This window comes from Mugil cephalus, chromosome 2, assembly GCF_022458985.1.
Source record: "Mugil cephalus isolate CIBA_MC_2020 chromosome 2, CIBA_Mcephalus_1.1, whole genome shotgun sequence".
NCBI classification, from domain to species: Eukaryota; Metazoa; Chordata; class Actinopteri; order Mugiliformes; family Mugilidae; genus Mugil; species Mugil cephalus.
In genome coordinates this window covers 10648118-10666821 of record NC_061771.1, presented here as the reverse complement: position 1 = coordinate 10666821, position 18704 = coordinate 10648118, and the positions used below count along the sequence as shown (strand labels likewise).

The 18704-nt window shown below is 41.6% G+C and overlaps 1 protein-coding gene across 2 annotated transcripts in view; it reads left to right on the top strand.

Annotated features, from left to right (window-relative positions):
- Positions 1-845: 845 nt before the first annotated feature.
- Positions 846-18704, top strand: part of LOC125003672 (FERM and PDZ domain-containing protein 1) — a 37237-nt gene continuing 19378 nt past the window's right edge. The window contains exons 1-5 of one of the 2 annotated variants that reach the window (XM_047577735.1): positions 865-977; positions 1057-1112; positions 9987-10100; positions 17099-17221; positions 17454-17617. In XM_047577735.1, coding sequence (XP_047433691.1) covers positions 17103-17221; positions 17454-17617 — 283 coding nt within the window. In that variant the 5' untranslated portion in view covers positions 865-977; positions 1057-1112; positions 9987-10100; positions 17099-17102. Of the gene's footprint in view, positions 1113-9986; positions 10101-17098; positions 17222-17453; positions 17618-18704 lie in introns of both variants that reach the window. The other variant, XM_047577734.1, reaches the window with a different exon arrangement.

Below are 18704 nucleotides of genomic sequence, written 5' to 3'. Positions count from 1 at the left end.
ACTGGTGGGTAGCTGGGGTTTAAATGTTAACATCTGTGGATATTGCTCATTGGCGATTCCCATGAATGTACATGCAAAAAAAATGTCAAATGTTGTTTTCTCTGTTCCGTTTTGCTTTTTTGTATTACAAGTTTGAAATAAAGCTTTCATTCATTCAATGGTGCTCTGTAATCTCCAGAAACCGTTTCAAGGTGGGAACAGAGCTCTGTAAATAAGACTATAATCTGATTATATCAGATTACATTTCATAATCAACTTTAATTATATTTAACCAAATGTAACTATATATATATATATATTCATTATATTACAATCTATTTTAACTATATATCTGATATATTGGATTATATCATGACATGGATGGCTTCCTTTATTCCTTTTGCATTCTCTGGCTGAAATGTGAATGCTGTTGCCCAAAGTGCACTTTGTCGTCGTAAGTGGACAAACATTGATCTCTTACGAGCTATATATGAGTGCAGGTGGTGGGATAGCAATAAGCTGCAGTAAATGACTGGGTTCAGCAGGGGGCGACAAAGGACAAAGGACAACGCTCGTGATTCAGTTTCTGAGGTATACGAGGCGAGGAAGCTACATAGTTCAATTTATATGACAGCACAACATTCACGTGCGCGCGCACGTACGTTCAAATTTGCACAAGGGAATGCACGTGCGCACACAGCAGCGTCTCTGTTTGTTTTCTATAGGCTTGGCCAGGGTAGGTCCCCATTAAAACTAGTTCAGAGAAAGAGGGGGAAGAGGAGGAGGGAGGGAGAGAGAGACACACACGGGGAGAGAGGGAGAGAGAGAGAGCGAGAGAGGGGAGAGGGGGGATTACCCTCGTCCCGTTTAAGCCGCGTGCGCCTGTCGTCCGCACCTCGCGCGCTCACCTGCCCTGGGACTTTGATTCGTACCGCGGACCTCGAGCCGTTCTCCTCGCCAGGTGATGGATTAACTGAAACCTCCGCTACCTCGGGAAGGTGCGGCTCCTTCTTCTCCCTCTTCTACCTTTTTCCCTTTCCTTCTTTGCGACGCTTTACGAAGTTGTTCTACATCCAGGACCGGCCCGCCCTGCGCTCAGGAGGAGATTAGAGGAGGAGAAACCCCGCCGCTCGGTAAGGACTACCCTCCACACCTCACAGCGCTAACGCCAGCTAGACGGCATAACGAACTGCCACTGGGCTCCAGAAATAGACCTGAGTCTGTAGAAAGTGCGTTTGTTTCCCTTCAGAGCGTCGCCCAGAGCTGGAAAAGAAAATGACGTCGCTTTGGCTCGAATAAGTCACAGATAAGAAAAAAAAACCGTTAACAACTTCAAGTGCTATCCCACCACATACTGTTTATAGCTCAAAGAGTAAATTAATTAAAAACAAATGACACCAAACAATCTCAACATACATCATTAAACTAATCCTTTTTCCCACTCAGGTGAAAGTTTCCACCCTGTTCACCTGTTCAGATCCTCCTCAGTCAGGTGACAGTGGGGGAGGAGGGACGGTTCCGTCTATTTTTAAGCTTATTAACAGACTGAGACTTTGGGACTGTGTGTGGAAAGGACTGGAAGGTGTGAGGGTCCTGAAGCTCCCTGTGGTTTCACCTCAGTCACACAAACAGTCGTCTTCTGTTTTCATCTAATGCTCAAAAATAGATGAACAGACTAGTACTACACAGTCTGTGTGTGTGTGTGTGTGTGTGTGTGTGTGTGTGTGTGTGTGTGTGTGTGTTTTGGGTGAGTTACTAATGCATCACTGCAACCATGAACATGCCCAACCACACACACACACACACACACATGCGAGCAGCTACATGCATTTTACAGGGAGATGTTGCTCCAGATATTTTGCTGCATCATGCTTCATCCGTCTGACACACCACTGTGTCCGCGTTATTGTCTCAACTGGAACAATCTCCCGCTGCTGCTGCTGCTGCTGCTGCTCAACTCCACCTGCGTGTTTCCTTCTCTTCCTATGAAATCAGAGGACGTGCACGTGTGTGTGCTCACGCATCCATGTTTGGTGCAGAGAAAACAAAGCGAGACCTGACGCTCACGACGGGAACAGAAGAAGAAGAAGACGAATGTGAGGACGGCCGCGTTCTGAGCGCCCTCCCAGGCTTTACTAATTTATGATGTTATTTTTAGGCTTGGCTACATTTTTGATGCTTCGTATTTGTCAAGTTTAATACTGGGGGAAAACTCGGGGTGTGTCTGTCAACGTCTTTGTACGTAACCGCGTGCAGCAAACATACGGTTCACACACACACACACACACACACACACACATTAGACTGAAGTGGTGATCTGCATGGATGCTACAAACGTCCACTGGAACATTTGAATACGAATAAAGTTTCGTTTTTTTCAAAAGCAACATTGAAAAAGGGCAGAGTCAAGCCTCAGCTTCCCTATACTGTCATCTCCCTAAACTTTCCCTTCACAGTCAGAGCTTCAACGCTTTCCATCCGGTGCTAAAATATGAGTCACATTTCGCCCCAAAACTCAATACCTCATTCCACACTGTGCTGTGGTGTTTCACACGTTAATATTGCAGTCGGTAAATCATTTTAATAAGCTCCTCAAAACCTCAGAGAATACGAAGACATCACAAAATTGGAGCCAAAAAGCGTCGGTTTAGAGAGAAAGTTATTACAGCGCGTCGCTGAATCAGAGACTTAAGAGCTGGTCTAATGAGGCCTAAAGGGTTTTAGGTCAACCTTAATCTGCTTTGCCATATAGACAGCACTTTGAGCCAGTTTGGCTTCAGTCAGAAACACCTGATTGAAATGTTTTCCAACAAGAGCAGAAATAGTTCTTTAAGCGTGTTTAATACCATCCCAGCATAGCTATTGGTTCTTATTGGACGGGATAAACTCATAGCTTATTCAGAAACTCTCTTTTAGTGTCGGAGCATTTATTCTCAAACTGAATGGTAGTCGGTGGGATCTACTAGATCATTACAATCTTCCGTTTATTACTGACCTCTCTGATTTGTCTGTCTGTACTTAGACTATAAACAGTGTAAAGAAAGACACAGAGGTAAAAAAATAAAATAAAAGGGTATTTATAATTGAAAGTTACATAATCCGTTACAGCCATCGGAGCATCTGAAGCTCATACTCAGTCAAAACTCACTGTATTTTCTAGTTTTATGCGGTTACATAACCGCTGGGAACAAATGTAGGGACAGTGGAGCGTTTCTGTAAAACATCAGCTTGAGACAGAGTGCAGGCTGTCTGAAATGTGCGTGTGCTCGATCTTGGAGGCCTACATACATACATGCACTCTTAGAAGCAGCCTTAGAAGAACATGCTTTTGTCCACTTTGTCTAGTTGTCCCTTTTTAAAAAACGCACAACACAAATGAATAAGGTTGGGCTTCGCTACAACTAACTTCCTGATTCAATTTGAATCAATTCGATTTATTTACCGATATTTCGTTTTAGTTGTGAGAGAGATTTTCATGGAACTAATGTGTAAGTGTTTATTTGTGATCCTATTTGCAGATAGGAGTGTGTGTTAGTGTGAATGGTTGTTTGCCTTTCATGTGTGTAGACTGGCAAACAGTCCCCTGTCCAGGGTGAACCCTGCCTCTCACCCACTGATCGCTGGAACAGGACTCAGCAACACGTGACCCTCTGAGGAGAATCAGTCATGAATAAGAAATACATAATAGTTATACGTGTAACTTAATAAGGAACGTTATCTAGTGTTTTTCACACTAAATGTGAAGCTGCTGCAGTAGGTAACATTTGTTCACATCAGTTTTTATTGTCCAATTTATAATTTTCATCGTTCATATGCAGATATGTGTTCGTGCAGATTAAATTAGCAGTGATATATTACATTTCTCTCTAAGAACATCACCACAGACTCCAGTTTGTAATAAAGAAAATGGCTAAACATGGCAATTCTTTCATCAGTGCATCATTGGCTCAGTCACTGTTATGTTACCTTGTTTAGAGACATAGTTAAATTCAAATATATAGTAATTTGTAAGAACATAGACTGGAAACAAATCCTGGTCGAAGAAAGTGTAGAAAGATTGATTTATTCACACTGTGAATTAACTTTTCAAGGACTAACCAAAAGAATTGTTGTTGTGTTTCTATACGTACACAACGGCATGTGTGTCTGAGGGATGTTTATATTTGGTTCACAGGGTGTACTCAACCATGGACGGTTAAGTACGGACCAGTGGGCCATTGTAAAAATACCACTCTCATTAATGGACATGGGTTACCAGACCCAGTCTAATTTCTGACATGTCAGCGGATCAATTACTGTCCAGTCAGTCGTCCATTTGTCTCTGTCTCGTTGACAAATCCTTATTATTAATGTCATCAATCAGTTCACAGGACCCTGTGTGAAATGAATGAACGGGAGCAGATACAAAATTACACCAACAAATGTGGTCTCCTTTCTTTTCTCAAGAGCTATTTTCATATTTTCCACAAGCACCCATCTACTGTATTGACAGAGTGCAGATGGAAAGTAAATGTGTTTTCTGAATCACAGCCAACGCTCCGTCCCCCAAGACTCGAGACTCATTGTGAAATGCAATGAAATATGAATCAACTAAATTAGATAATTTAAACATGCATACGCTGGTATTCTTTAAAAACCTCTCAAAACGTAGTCCTGGAGAACACGTCGCTGATAGTCCTCAACTATCATTTATTAATATCCTACTGCTGTGCTATTTAAAATGCCAGAAAAATAATGAGTAGGTCCCAACATGGAGTCGGATGCGGTGTGCCAAAATGCCAGTCCCATACCTCACGTCGTATTGCAGCCTGACGAATTCTGCAGCATGCAGGCTGGAATGACACAATCCTCTGTTGTGAGGAAAATATGTCGCATGTCTAAGACGGACGAGACAACACTTCAGTATTAATGAGAGAGGGCAGCATGAATGGCGTGCATTCAGTTTATATATTTCAGGAATGTGTCAACTGTATTATTAATTTGGCTGTAAAGACTGCAGTAGGGTCAGAGTTCAAGAAGCAAAGCTGTGAAGACACTGGTTATGATAAAATAGACGACATGTCTTGAGTCTGATTGAATTCATTCTGATGAGATTCCAGCTAAACATCAGTCTCTACAGAACTGTTTTGAAAATGTGTTTCTGCTGCTGTGAAGTGTCAAATCTGACAGAAAGATAACAGAAGTATTTTGTCCCAACTTTATTGACAAGACTAAACTAATTTAAATAGAAGAAGATGACCAAGGTGGTCCAACGTTTCCGACATCGTTGTCCACATGGGTTCCAACTGTGCTCATCATTTGAATCACTCATTTAATCAGCTGGTTGTTTTGCTGCCTCCATGTTTTTGGCCCTCTTGGAAACTTGCTGTTTACCCCACGTTACGCAAACATGCTCAGAAAGAATGAGCTTATTTCAGCCAGAGAGAAACCAGCAGGTGAAGTGTTTACACGGAGATCAGGTTTTCCCATTGTACGGATTATCAAAAGTTTACACCAGAGTCTGTTCTGGTTATTTTAGGAATACGTGGAATACATATTGGTTACTACACATGGACAGTTTTATCAGCCAACTCTTATTTGGTGGAATAGCTAATTAAATATTGTGTGTCAACATGTGTAACTTGCATGTTGGTGGCTGCCTGTTACAAGGGTCTGTCACACGGATTCGTGTGTGCATGTGTGTGACGCCTGCCATTTGTTTTGTGTCACGTCTGCTGCCCTTTGAAGAATGGACGTATAATTCTTTTGTGTCGCGATGATGGAAGACAAAAAATTGCAAATAAAACATTAGCTTAGTGCACAAACACCCAACAAATGCATGCAGTGAAAAGGAGGCTTGAATAATTTATCCACAGCTGTTTTTACAGAGTGAATTCTGGTTTGTTTTAGAACAATATGCAGTGACAGATTAAACATTTGGTGTTACAAGTAAATACTTTAAAGGTCTTTCTCAGGAACAAGAACTGTGCGCAACATTTGAGGGAAGTTAAGAAAAGCAAGTTAATTAATAATAATAAAAAAAAGAGAAATAAAATGGATGAATTAGTGTCCAGTTAAAGCACCGACTGTTGACTCCTAACTATATGTAGAAATCATTTTATAAGGAAGTTTACATTTCTTTGAACTGAGCATACTTGGCATGTAGTGTGTTTTAGCAGATTAGGTTTTTCATGCCTGATGTTATGGTCCAGTTAGTATCTTAAGCAGGTAATAGGAGTTATGGGTAATGCAGTATTTGTAGTCCAAATAGTAAAAACATCAAGACGTGCCTGCACATGCCTAAACAATGTCCTCTAAGAATACTGATACTATTCTTAGAGGGTTGCCTTCAATGTTTGGTCAATATTAACAGCGTCCTTTGTTAATAGATGATGCTTTGTAGATAAATATTTTGATAAATATTGTGCATTTATCAAAATGCAAACTACAGTATAGTTCATCCTCACAAGTTCACTAAAGACACTTGATTAGTTCCTGTTTCAAGTTATTTGTGCCATTGGAAACATTATTGGCTCATAAGATTTACATACAGTATTTATACCAAAGGGAGAATAAATTTACAATTAGACATTTTAATTGAAAAGAGGAGGGCCTTTAATCTGCTCATTGCTTTAGATTTTTAGAGTAGAAGTTTGCTTTTATGTGTATTTTTATGTCCCATTCATTGTTCTGCTGGGCCCAGACTACAGGCGGTCACCACAGAATTGTTCATCAGGACTGGAAGACTCACCAGGATTGCCTGGATCGATATTAAACGTTATTATGATATTATTATGACTGTATACGTACTCTGCAGCTCTCAGATCCTTCCACGGGTCAAGAGGTTTCTCTGTCTCTCTTTACTTTTCTTTCCTCCTGAAAAATGTTGCTCTGATTCATCCTGTTCATCTCCAGAAAGATCGTCTTATACAAAATTTATGAGAATTGTAAAGTAATGGAACGAACTCTTTTAAAATTTTAGATCACCTGTGATTATTTTATAAAGATAACGTTTGTCAGTACAAACCTTATTAACTCAAACGTTTGGGAACAGCATAAATTTAATTTCAGTGTGTTTTTTGAGAAAACCACTTTTAAATGAATGTTTTTGCCTGTGCATCCTTATACTGGGACAGACTACAGGACTTTTGGGGAGAATTTAACCCTGAATTCAACCCATATTCAGCCCATAATATCTGGTAATGTGAGGGTTTATAGATCCACTCTTTAACTCCTAAACATAAACTCCATCTGCAGTAATATTACACATGTTTGGCATTGATAATATAAACTCTGGATGGTTATGTCAGGACTAATGACCAGTGAGAGAAATGAGTCTACAAGTCTAATTATCTGATTAGTCTGTGTTCTACAACACTCAGAGATTGTTCCACAGTTCAATTATTTCCTCGTCTTCAGTTTCCATGACTCTTGAAAAGTATTGCTCTGTTTCACCCATGTCATCTCCAGAACATTTTTTTTCTTACTATTCAAAGCTTTATGAAAATTGTGACTCGAATAATAACGTAGAACAAATCTCCGTTCACGCTAAATGGAAACGCAGCCTTAATACAGGTTCTTTAAAAAGGTGAAAACATGAGTGAGAACTACTACTGAACTGCCAATAGCATAATAATGTGGAACAGTGTAGATATACTTATTTATTTATTGGTTTGTTTTGGCAGTGCATCTTAATGAACAGTACATACGTGATGTATTGTGAGCATGCTAAATGTCTGCAGGCCCCAACAACAGATTAAGAATGTTCACAGGTTTGCTTGATTGGATCCAATGTTTAAGTTGAACTTTAAAAGAAACAAACATTGGACATTCTTTTTTCTTGACGGGTAGTTTTTTTCCAGTTTAAACTTCCCTGAACTGACGGTACATTCTGAGCAAAGGTTGATCGTTGAAAAACTGCACCTCACAAACCCCTCTGGTAGCAGCCCTTGTCCCAAAGACCCTGTGATAACGTGAGATAAAATCATACAGTACTGGTACGTCCCAAAGACACTGGCTGTCAGAAAGGGCCTAATTTGTTGAAAATTTTGCAGATTAAAATTGATGGTGTTGCAGACCTTCTTCATATGGAATATAAACATTAAGGTCAAGTCCAATATGACCCAGAGGCACTTAAACTGCATCACCTGTTTACGTACCTCACCCCCTAAAAACACATATGAAGTTGCCTCTTCTCCTTAGTTCTTAGAGAATATCATGCATATTGATATGAATCAAGGAGCCAGTCTTGACTCCTAGTCAACACAGATGTCAGGACCAAAGAAGCATCAGTGAGGTTCATGCCATGTGATACAATGACCACATACATCATCTGCACACATCTGGTCATGAACAGTATGGCACACATCTGGCAGATCATTAATGTGTAATGAAAACAGTAGCAGTCCTCAAATTGAACCCTGTGGTACTCCGACTGGGCAGTTACGGTAGGGAGACTTAATACCATCAACACAGACACATTGTTTCCTGCCATGAAGGTATAAGTCAAACCATTGTATGGCTTCAGGTGAGAAGTCAATTTATACAGAAGAATCTGATCATTAAAGGTCTTTTTCAGATCTATGAAAACAGCAACAGGAATTCCTATCCAGTAAACCCTTTACCCCCTCAATGAAAAAACAGTTGTCTGATTTTGTGAAGTGGCGAGCACCTAACACAAACTGCACGGGATGCAGTGGGGTGTGTCCATCCTCTGTGTCCTCTCCATGCTCATCACACCCTCACCTTTGTGATCGCTCATCATGTAGTTCACATTTCCTTTTCTCATCTATGAGTTCTTTGCGGCCTTGTGTTTTTTGTCTCTCTCTCGTCCTTGTTCCATGTCTTCCTCTGTGTGCGTCAGTATGCCTGTTAGTTGTTGGTAGAGTGAAGCGGCTGCATTATCTAGATACATTATTGATGCACGCAGCACTCTGACTAACATGCACAAGCACACGCACACACACACGAACACACACACACACACGCATAACTCCGGCCGCTTGCTCACATAAGAAACGCATACACTCATAAAGTCAAACACGTTGTCGCACGTACTCACAACAAGCCTCAATTTATTTCTGAATGTAAGTGTGTAGGAGGAAGAACACACACGTGCTTCTCTTTATGGTTGTGAAAACGCAGCTCAACTCTCTGCTCTTAAGAAAAGATGTCTTGCTGTTTGAAACAAACAGAGGAAAATTAAGCAGCCAAACACTTGCAGTCACATGCTGAGCTATTAGGTCCATGTTGTGCTCTTGCTTCACACCCCTTAGCACTTTGGGAGGAGTTGGAGGCACAGGAGAGACAATCAGGTTTCAAAAATAACTAAAGAGATATTAAGAGAGAAAGAGTGAATCGGGGAAGCAGAGGAAAAAAAAAAACAAGAGAAAAGAGTGAGAATTACGAAAGAGAAAAAGTACTGAGGAGTCAGAATTTGAGTGGTGGGGAAGTGGAGATGGGAGGGGAGGAGGGACAGAAGAGTTCCCAGCATCTCTTTTCCCAGGGCTTTGTAAGGGCCTCATTAAATATGGATGGTGTTTGGAGCAGAGCAGGGGTAAGTGGGACTCCACAAACAGCACCAGCAGGACAGGCAGGCAGACCTATGCTGCTGCAGTGGAGGCCTACTGTCTTTCTCCCCCGTCTGCCTCCCCGTCCTCCTCTCCTCCCTCGGCTCTCTTCACTGTCCTTCCCACTTTTTGTCCTCCCTCCTTTGCTGCTTGCCCTGCATATCTTTCCCGACCCTTCTGTCTGCCATCGTCCTAAACTGTCCATCAAATCTCTAGTGGGAAAATGTATCTTTTTTTTTCAGCTGACTTCTCTCATTTTATGTCTTCCCTCTCTGAGCTTCCTCTTTTCGTCTCTACAATTTCTGCCTCCCTGCCTCAGATGGTTAGTTATTAGCACATGTGACTGACGAGGGAAACTCCTCTTCGTTTTTCCAACAAGAAAGTCAAACAAAACTTTAACTTATCATTCAGACTACAATAATGTCAGCGTCTTAATACTGACGTCGTGTTTGTCCTCAGGAGATGAAGACACGTCGCCCTGGTCGTCTTCAGCAGAACGATGGATGGACAGGAAGTGGAGCGGGACAGTAAGCGGCGCCCTCATGGAGCCCTGATACGCAGGGCAGAGAGCAGGTGTGTGACGGTCCGCTCTCCTCAATATTAATATGAAACACATTTTGATCTGTATGTGTACAAACCAAGCAAGATTACAAGATTACAGGGTTAGGTGTGTGGGCTAAGGAGAGAGTGAGACAGACAATGAGAGGGAGGCGCATCGGTGGCTGGTGTCTGTCTTATAGCTTTAGACAGTCTGTTACCCTAAACAGACCTGTAAGGCTGAGGTGAAGCTCAGTCTAATCTGGCTCAGCAGCAGTGACGCACAAATTCCCTGTCACAGCCGGCAGACACACTCTGTAATCCCATTTGCGTTCTCTGTGTGTGCCCCTGTATGTGTGTGCATTCAGGCTCAGAGTATACAGTGCTTAACTCTGTTTCTTAAAAATAATTAAAAATATTAACGTTCCCAAACTTATGAGAAATAACGGGAGACTCGTGTTGTCTTTACATGGAGGCTACCGAGGCATCTTTATCTCATCTTAGCCACAGTCTGACCAGTCTGTGCAAACATGAAAATGGATAAAACATATCACTATCACATATCCATTAAAAAGACAGTTTCTGTTTTTGTCAGGTTGTATTAAGCTAAATGCTAGCATCAGCATGCACAGGCTTAGCTCAGCATGCTAATGTTTGATATTCAGCACAATTGATTCTTATGTAGAGAAATCCCAGAATCCCTGCTGTTATTAAAGAGCCCCTTCAGACACATACATAAAAATACACATTTGAATAATAATTTGTATGTGTTGTCTTTGTGTTGTTTTTCTCATGGACCATTACCATGTGAAACGTCTTTAAACAGTCTACAGCTACTGATCCTTCCCTCAACAAAGATCCAGAATATTTAAATATGACATTTTTTTCATTTCAAAAGTTTCACTCCTGATTACAGCATGACTCCATTTACAGTGTAGTATGTGTGTGATGTCCCCCCCTCCCCACCAATCCTCCAGTAATAGTCCAGGTCAGTTTATTTGGGTGGTGCATGGACTTTATTACTTTAGTCATCCTGAAGGTGTGGATCAAAGATATGTGTCACATCCTGCCTGTAAGAGTCATCTCTCTCTGACACACACCAGGTCTGATTTTTTACCGCCTTGAAATGGGGTCATATTTACTGCATTCATAAGAAAACTCCACATGAACAGTGCCCTCTGGACGTTTACAATGAGATTAGAGGTCACATGTTTGGCCTTGTTTAACCTACATTTTCAGAAATGGCACAGATGAATGGTAAGTTAATATATTTAGTTGTATAAAGGTTCGGCTTTTGTGTTTCCTTCACTGTGTTACTTGGTTGTGTGGTGTATGGTTGTTAGCTTGCTGACTGTAAGACTTGGTTGCTTCTATCGCGCTAGCAGCTAGCAGTGATTATGATGGACATTACCACTCAAAGCATTTTATGTTTCCCATTTTGTAACCATGAGGTTATAAGCTCCATTTGAAAGCAGCAGATGTCACTTATTTCCCTGATGTGCTTTTATTTTTTTACTTTTGTTGTAACGTTTTGCATTTTGCGTTTAAAGTTTCGTTCTCAGAAAACTGGACAGACTTTGAGACTGGAGGTTAATTGATCTCAGTCCAAATTGAACTAGTACATATTTTAAATAAAGTTGTATTAAATTTGATGGGATGCCTGTCACTTTGAAATACACACTTCTCTTACCGCCAGCCTCATGGTCAGAGCTGCTGCTCTTTGCAGTATTATTATTATTATTAGGAAAACGTTTCAATGGACGTGGAGTGAACCAGTGAAACCAGAGGATACCCTCACTCCACTAAACTATACTACATGTCCATGAGTGGAAAGAGTATGTATGGAACAAGGTCTGATGACCGAGTTAATGAATAAATGTACACGAGAGAGCTCCAGAGTGGGCAGTGGGGGATAGACTGTAAGTGCTGCTGCTGCTGCAGGCCCATTAGTCAACTGGTGTGTTTGTGACTGTGTGTGTGTTTATTTCTCTGCAGCATTTATTCCAGCACCCAGCTGAAGTTTCAGCATTAAATAAAAAGCTAATATTTCTACCAGAGACTTGAGTCTCCTGCAGATATTTTATGACACACACAGCGGCCTGAAATAAAACAATACAACTGCAATGTGATTCATGTTACCTGTGTTATGTATATAGGAATATTTAGTAAAAAATCTGAAACATCTGCACAGTTTAACTACTATACTGTTGGAATCATGTTGGATGTTGATCACCTGTGCCCATAGTTTACTCACCTTGTAGTGCTGTGATCAGAGTCAGAAATCCTTCAGATCAATTAAATAAAATATGACGGCTATCTTTTTATTTGGCACACCTTTATTTGGCATCAACTTTACTTGAAAGTTCCTCAAGTGACCACTTCAAGTAAGTTAATCCCCATCCAATGGACAAGTATTACTGCAGAAACAAACATATTTACAGCCTAGTGCAAAAACGCTGCTTTGGTCTCTGTAGCTAATGTCTCTGTTTAATTTTTATCCGATTACACCTGTTTAAATTATACTGAGGTTTAAAGTTTTGCATAACCGTGGCTTGTGTTGCTTTAGGTAACAGGCTTGTGTCCACACACAGTGACCTTGTTTTAAGCTAGCTGTGAGTTAGGGGGAGTCAGACACAGCCAAGATGGCAACAGCCAGTGACGAGACACTGAGCTTCAGAACAGCTCTTCAGGAACCCGATGAGTGACATCACAGACGGTTCATACATGATTATACATGGTATTACAGTCAACGTTTATTTGGAATAGTGTGTTTAACATGCGTGCATACCTGCATTACTTAAACCTCAAACACATCTAGTCTGAAGTTCTGAAATATATTTTAGAAATTGTCAGCTTTTCTAATCAAAAACCTTGTTATGTAGCATTAACTGATGATGATGATGATGATGATACCTTATACTGGATGAGCCGGGAGTTTTCCTTTAAGCTCCATTTCTGCCGTTGACATTGAGACAAAGAATAAGCAACGAACAAATGCGAGAAATGTGATTCCTCCAACATAAACTAATCTAATATAAAGAGAGGGAACGGGTTATTGGAGGAGTAGTGGTCTGGCAGAAAAACATTTATGTGAGTAGCATGGTATAAGCAAGGAACGTCTCAAAGTGAATGAGCCTGAGAACACATGCTATTGTGTCTCTACGCCACCAAAGGTTCTGTCACACTTTGTTTATTAGTCACTGGAGCATTTTAGTGTTTTGTCCAGCTCATTTATGGTGCTCTACATGTTGTTATTGAAACTCAGGTTGCATAAAAGTGATTTCAGACTTCATACCCCTGATCTGCATCAGCAGGAGTTCAAGAATCCTACTTGAATTTGTCAGAAGCATGTTGAGCATTGAATCTGTCAGAAATAGAACAGAGGAAGAATATTTTCCCCCTGCGTCATTGATAATATTGACAACACTGCCTCAGGAATCACATCTTCAGTCCTAACAGTCAAGGGCCTTCGTTTCCAGATCTCGTAACTCATAAATGTCTCATCCAAAATGGATAGCAGCGGCTACAAGACCAGAAGAATGTGCCCAGAATCCCTTCAGTCTGTTATAAGAAACCAGTAATAAGCATTTAAAGAGTCAGCATTCGATGCACTGAGAGTATTTATTAAACATATGAGATGGAGGGTGACTGGTGTTAGAGGGAAGTATGCGGTTTCCATCAGCCTCTAATGTTACACCTTGTCAAAAAGAAAATCAGCTGACATTTCCTGTCTCTTATCTTGAACGCTGTATTTGCACAATGGGAGTTGGATTTAATTTGCTGGGTTTGTTCTTCATTGGGGGGCTACACTCAATCTAAGTTATTTAGGGACTGACGCTGAGGCCTGGAATGCTTTGTCCCAGTATGCTGTGTTTAAAAACGCACATCGAGGAGGACGTCGCTCATTTTACGTCACGTCCACTCGGACCCTGCGATCACGATGCCGGTGAGCACGTTTGACTGTCCAAACCTCCTGCGGCGTGTCTCCGCAACTTGCAAATATGAGGAGTGAGATGTGAAATAAAAAGAATCGAAATGAGCGACGGATAGGATGAGAGGACAAAGTGAGGAGCAGGAGAGGGGTATTCACAGACAGATGGAGGGATAATGTGCTTATGACTCAAGATCCCCCAGGAGACGCTGCTGTCTGGCTGTGTCACTCAACACTTTCATCACTAAGCCCTCCACTTCCCTCACCTTCTATCGCACTCATCTGTCTTCTGTCCTCTGTTTATTCACTTTCCTGTTTTTGTCATTCCTCTCCTCTCCTCTCCTCTCCTCTCTTCTCCTCTCCTCTCCTCTCCTCTCCTCTCCTCTCCTCTCCTCTCCTCTCCTCTCCCCAGCCTTTTGTTTCCTCTAATGGACGTTGCTAATGCCCATCATCAGCAACGTCCGTCTGGGGGAGATTCCTTCCTGCAGCTGCTCGCTGAGGGACGCAGCGAAGCCTGCTGAGATCATTCACTCGTTCACTCCATCCGTCAGTGTGTAACTGTGCCGATGCACTCATCCGTCCCACTGCTTATTAGCGCTTCACATGAGCAACCTGTCGGTGAAGTCTCATTTAAAAGTCTCATTCATGCTCTCATCCTCTTATTCATCCACCCTTTGATTGATGTGGTGTGGTGTTTGTCAGTCATCTGCTCATCATGTGTTCATTTCTCCATCAAATGTATTCTGTGTCAAAGTGTCTCTCCTCTCCTTTTCCCACTGTGTGATTAATTAGTTGCTCAAACGAATGAGTCATTCATATACTGTTCGCTACTTCCTTCACTCGTATTCTTCTCAATCTGTCATTCGTAGTAAGGCGATGCTCCTCTGCGGAGTATCTGTTTCCAGTCTCAGTCAAGTAGATTCTTCCTTTGACGATGTGAAAGGCGTATTAGGTGTCGGCTAATATACTGAGTCTTTGTCCGACTGCCTCAGTCGTGTGAGGGAACTTTCTAGTTTCTAGTTTTACTCTCGAGTACCTAGCCCTTTTCATAACCCTGTAATAGTTACTACTACTACTACTATTACTACTTACAAACTACTTTTTCTATCAAAAATACAAATGAATTAATTAACAATATTTGATGCAATTGTTTTAGCAATTCAAGATCGTTTTCTGAAGCTAAGTGTTGACTGTTAATAAAAATGTCCATGGCGTCATCCATAGGTTTACTGAGGAGAAATTTTGAAGCTCTGTGTGCAGTCTCTGGTTGTCGCCATCTTGGAAGTGCTTGAGTTTGCATAACTCCCAGCTAATACAAAAAGCAGGAGCAGATAGCCACCGACATGTGAGGACACACATCTGTCTCTCAAAGCCCTGACAAACATGTAGATTATATAAAACACTCTCTTCTGTGCAGTTGTCATGAATGGAGACATTAACTTTAGAGACTAAACCTCTTTCTGAACCAGCCTGCAGGTTTCTTCATGCTTGAAAGTTGGACATTTTAACATGGAGGTCTATGGGGATTGACTAAGAATTGGAGCCAGCCTCAAGTGGCCATTGGACAAACTGCACTTCTGTGTTGGCTTCAGTTTTCAGCCCCGTAGTGATATCGCTTGTTTCAAATACCAACAGCCCACAGAGTAAGTGGTCATTGTAACAATTCCTTCAATCCGCTCATGACACTACACTGTCAAAATGAGGAAAACAAATGAGTCACTTTTCAGGGACAAAATAGAAAAAGTCTGCCATGATTCAGTCAAGGGTGATAATGAGGCATCAGCAGCTGAATTGGTCACACTTGAATCTGTCTGTTGTTATGTTCACACTGTGAGCAATAATGTTACAAAAGGACAAATCGTGCATTATTGGAGCACACGAGACCGACTCAACTTTTATCCGTTGCTTGTCGCACCAGTCACACAGCAAACAGGTTCATTTTGTGAATGCATTTCGCACCATAAATATGGATTTTTGTCCTTTTCTTACAGTGTAATCTCACTAGGCCAGATAATGTCCACGCTCATGGATATTTGCTAAATGTGATGATGAGCACACATGCGTATGTAAGCTGATACCGAAAATATTGGTTCCACGGTGGCCCATTAACTCACTGGTGAATTGTAGACTCGTGCATTAGCCTGACTTAACCCCTCAGAGAGCAGAGGTGACCCATGTCCATTACATCTCACCATCGCAGTCTTTCAACGATCATTTATGACCACCACCTGCCTCACAGCAACACAACCGGGCACCATTTAAAGGAGACGCCGTCATTACTGGATATTATGAACTATTGATATTGATGTTTATTAAGGCGTGAAGGCAACAGAAGAGCAAGTGGCTCATAACTCACGCTAAGAGCCTGCTGGGCTGCATGATGCCACAAATGACATCACTGTTGTCCTCAGCCAATTATAATACCCAGAAGTCCCAGATCCTAATGTGTGGGTGAGGGTGTATGTGTGGCTTCTGTGGTCTCCAGTCCTCTCCATTACCTTTGTATGCTGCTTGTATAGGTTTATAGACAGAATTACAGTTTATTCAAACTGTTCGCTTCAGAGTCTCTGACCGGGATGATGAAGTATGTGATAAAGAGCTGCAGTCTGAGGACATCATGTCGGATTTCAACCCCTTTCATTCGGCGTCCTCTGCAGTTTCTAAAAGCTCTCGCTGAACTTTGTTAATGCTTCGTACGGACATGAACACTGGGTCTTGTCTTGTGAGCAAAAATCTTTTCTTTTATCTGTGGTGTAGCAACCATGCTTCTCCACGCTTGTTTACTGTGTTCATGGAAACACTCTGATTAGCTTTAAGTACATCCTTGAGGACTGATGACTGCCAGTGGTGCATAAGAGGACATACTGAGTGTGTTCACCCAGGTCGTGCTTGTGCTGTGTGTTTCCATTTGCATTACTTGGACCTGAGGATCATAGTTTGGCTCTTGAGGTTGTTTGTCCTCCATCAACTCTTTGCCTGTTTGAACTCTTGTATTAAACTTTTCATATATATTTTTTTTTAACGTTTGCATCGTTTATTTTGTTATTGTTGAAACATTTAACTATGTAAACTAAATAGATGTTTGACCTTTAACCCCTGCAAGGTAAATGGAGGGGCAGGACAGGAGCCGCTCCCCGTCCCGCAGGGCCAGCCGGGTGGAGCAGGTGGTGGGACGGTGGCTGAGACGGTCCCGAGACTTAGGCAGCAGGTCTCACTCTCTGAGCAGGTAATCCTGTCCTTTGACTGTTTAAATTCATTAGTCAGATTCTCAGTTTTACATAATGGACATCATGGAAACCACACGGAGTCTAAATTAGTGATTCACCTGTATGTTTTTTCATCCTGTGACAAATAATTTATGCAGTGATTTGCCACAGTCCACTGTATTTTATCAGCAATCCAAATATGAAGTAGTTCACAACAGAACTGGGGAAAATAATTCTGAATGATCCTTCCAGAGATCGGGCTGCGGTGGATGGGAAGGCAGCAGAGTCCAGCGTCTGTGATCAGAGGAATTATCCTTTCCGCTTCAGTGTTCAGATCCAACTGGACCCAAACCTCCGCTCTCATGGACTCACTCTTTCCTCCCAGGTCCCCATCCTGGTGCAGGACGTCACCCCAGGTAGGGCAATATTTATGCAACGCAACACAGATATTAAGAGTAAGCAGACACATTTTAAATGTCTGCAGACTTATTGTGTTTACACTGATTTGTTATTCTCATGCTGGAAATCGCAGAAGAAGAAGGAGTATCAATTTGTATCAGTGAGTTTACTTTTATAGCTGACACTGCTATAGGGCCCAGGTGTGTGTGCTCGGTCCTCAACCAGCTCAGGCTTCTTCTCCCACAGAGATCACATTTTATCCAGCAGGAATCTGCATCCTTTGCCAGCATCTGCAGTGTTTTGTCTGCATCTGCCCTAAAACACAGCGTCTAAGATTCCTTTAGTTCAGTTTCTACCGCATCGTTCCAGGATTAGAGTCTCCCATCCTACTGAAGGAAGAGTAGCAAGGGAAGAAGAGATGCTGTGTCTCTGGCATAAATAAATTTACCAGGGTGAGCAGCTCAGGAAAACTGCAAGATCTTGGTTTAAAGTCACTGGTCCTCCACAGTGGGAGGAACCAGATGAGAATATATGTGTGAACACCTTGGAGGTTTGCTGGCAGATACACACAAATCTAATGAGTTTAACAAGAGATTGACAAGAGTGTTGACTCAAAAAAGGAAATCATTTGAAAATGAATAATTTATTACCTACTTTTATATACCCTAGTACTAGTTTAAGCTTCCTAAATATTTTAGTATTTTTGGTACTGAAATGTTAACTGTATCACACTAACAGGAATATGCTTCTATCAGTTATTTGAATAGCGTAATTATTGAAAGCGTCTTAAAATATACCGGGTTATTTCAGGTGCAGAATATATTGTCTTCCAATTTGTCCTGGGAATGATGTGTTATTTTGCATAAAATAAACCCCCTTAAGCAAATGAAGTAGTGGAGCTGTGCCAGACCGCTGCAGGGCTCTGGCTAGTGCACAGTACAAAATCGACAACAGTGAAACCTCCACGGGAGGCTGATACTGTTTGCTGATACTGCATACATGCACATTAAATTGCATTAACAGAGGAAACATAGTGTGGCTCTAATGTTCGTGTGTGTAAATCAGCCTCGATATAACGAGCAGGCAAAGCACATTTGGAAGGAC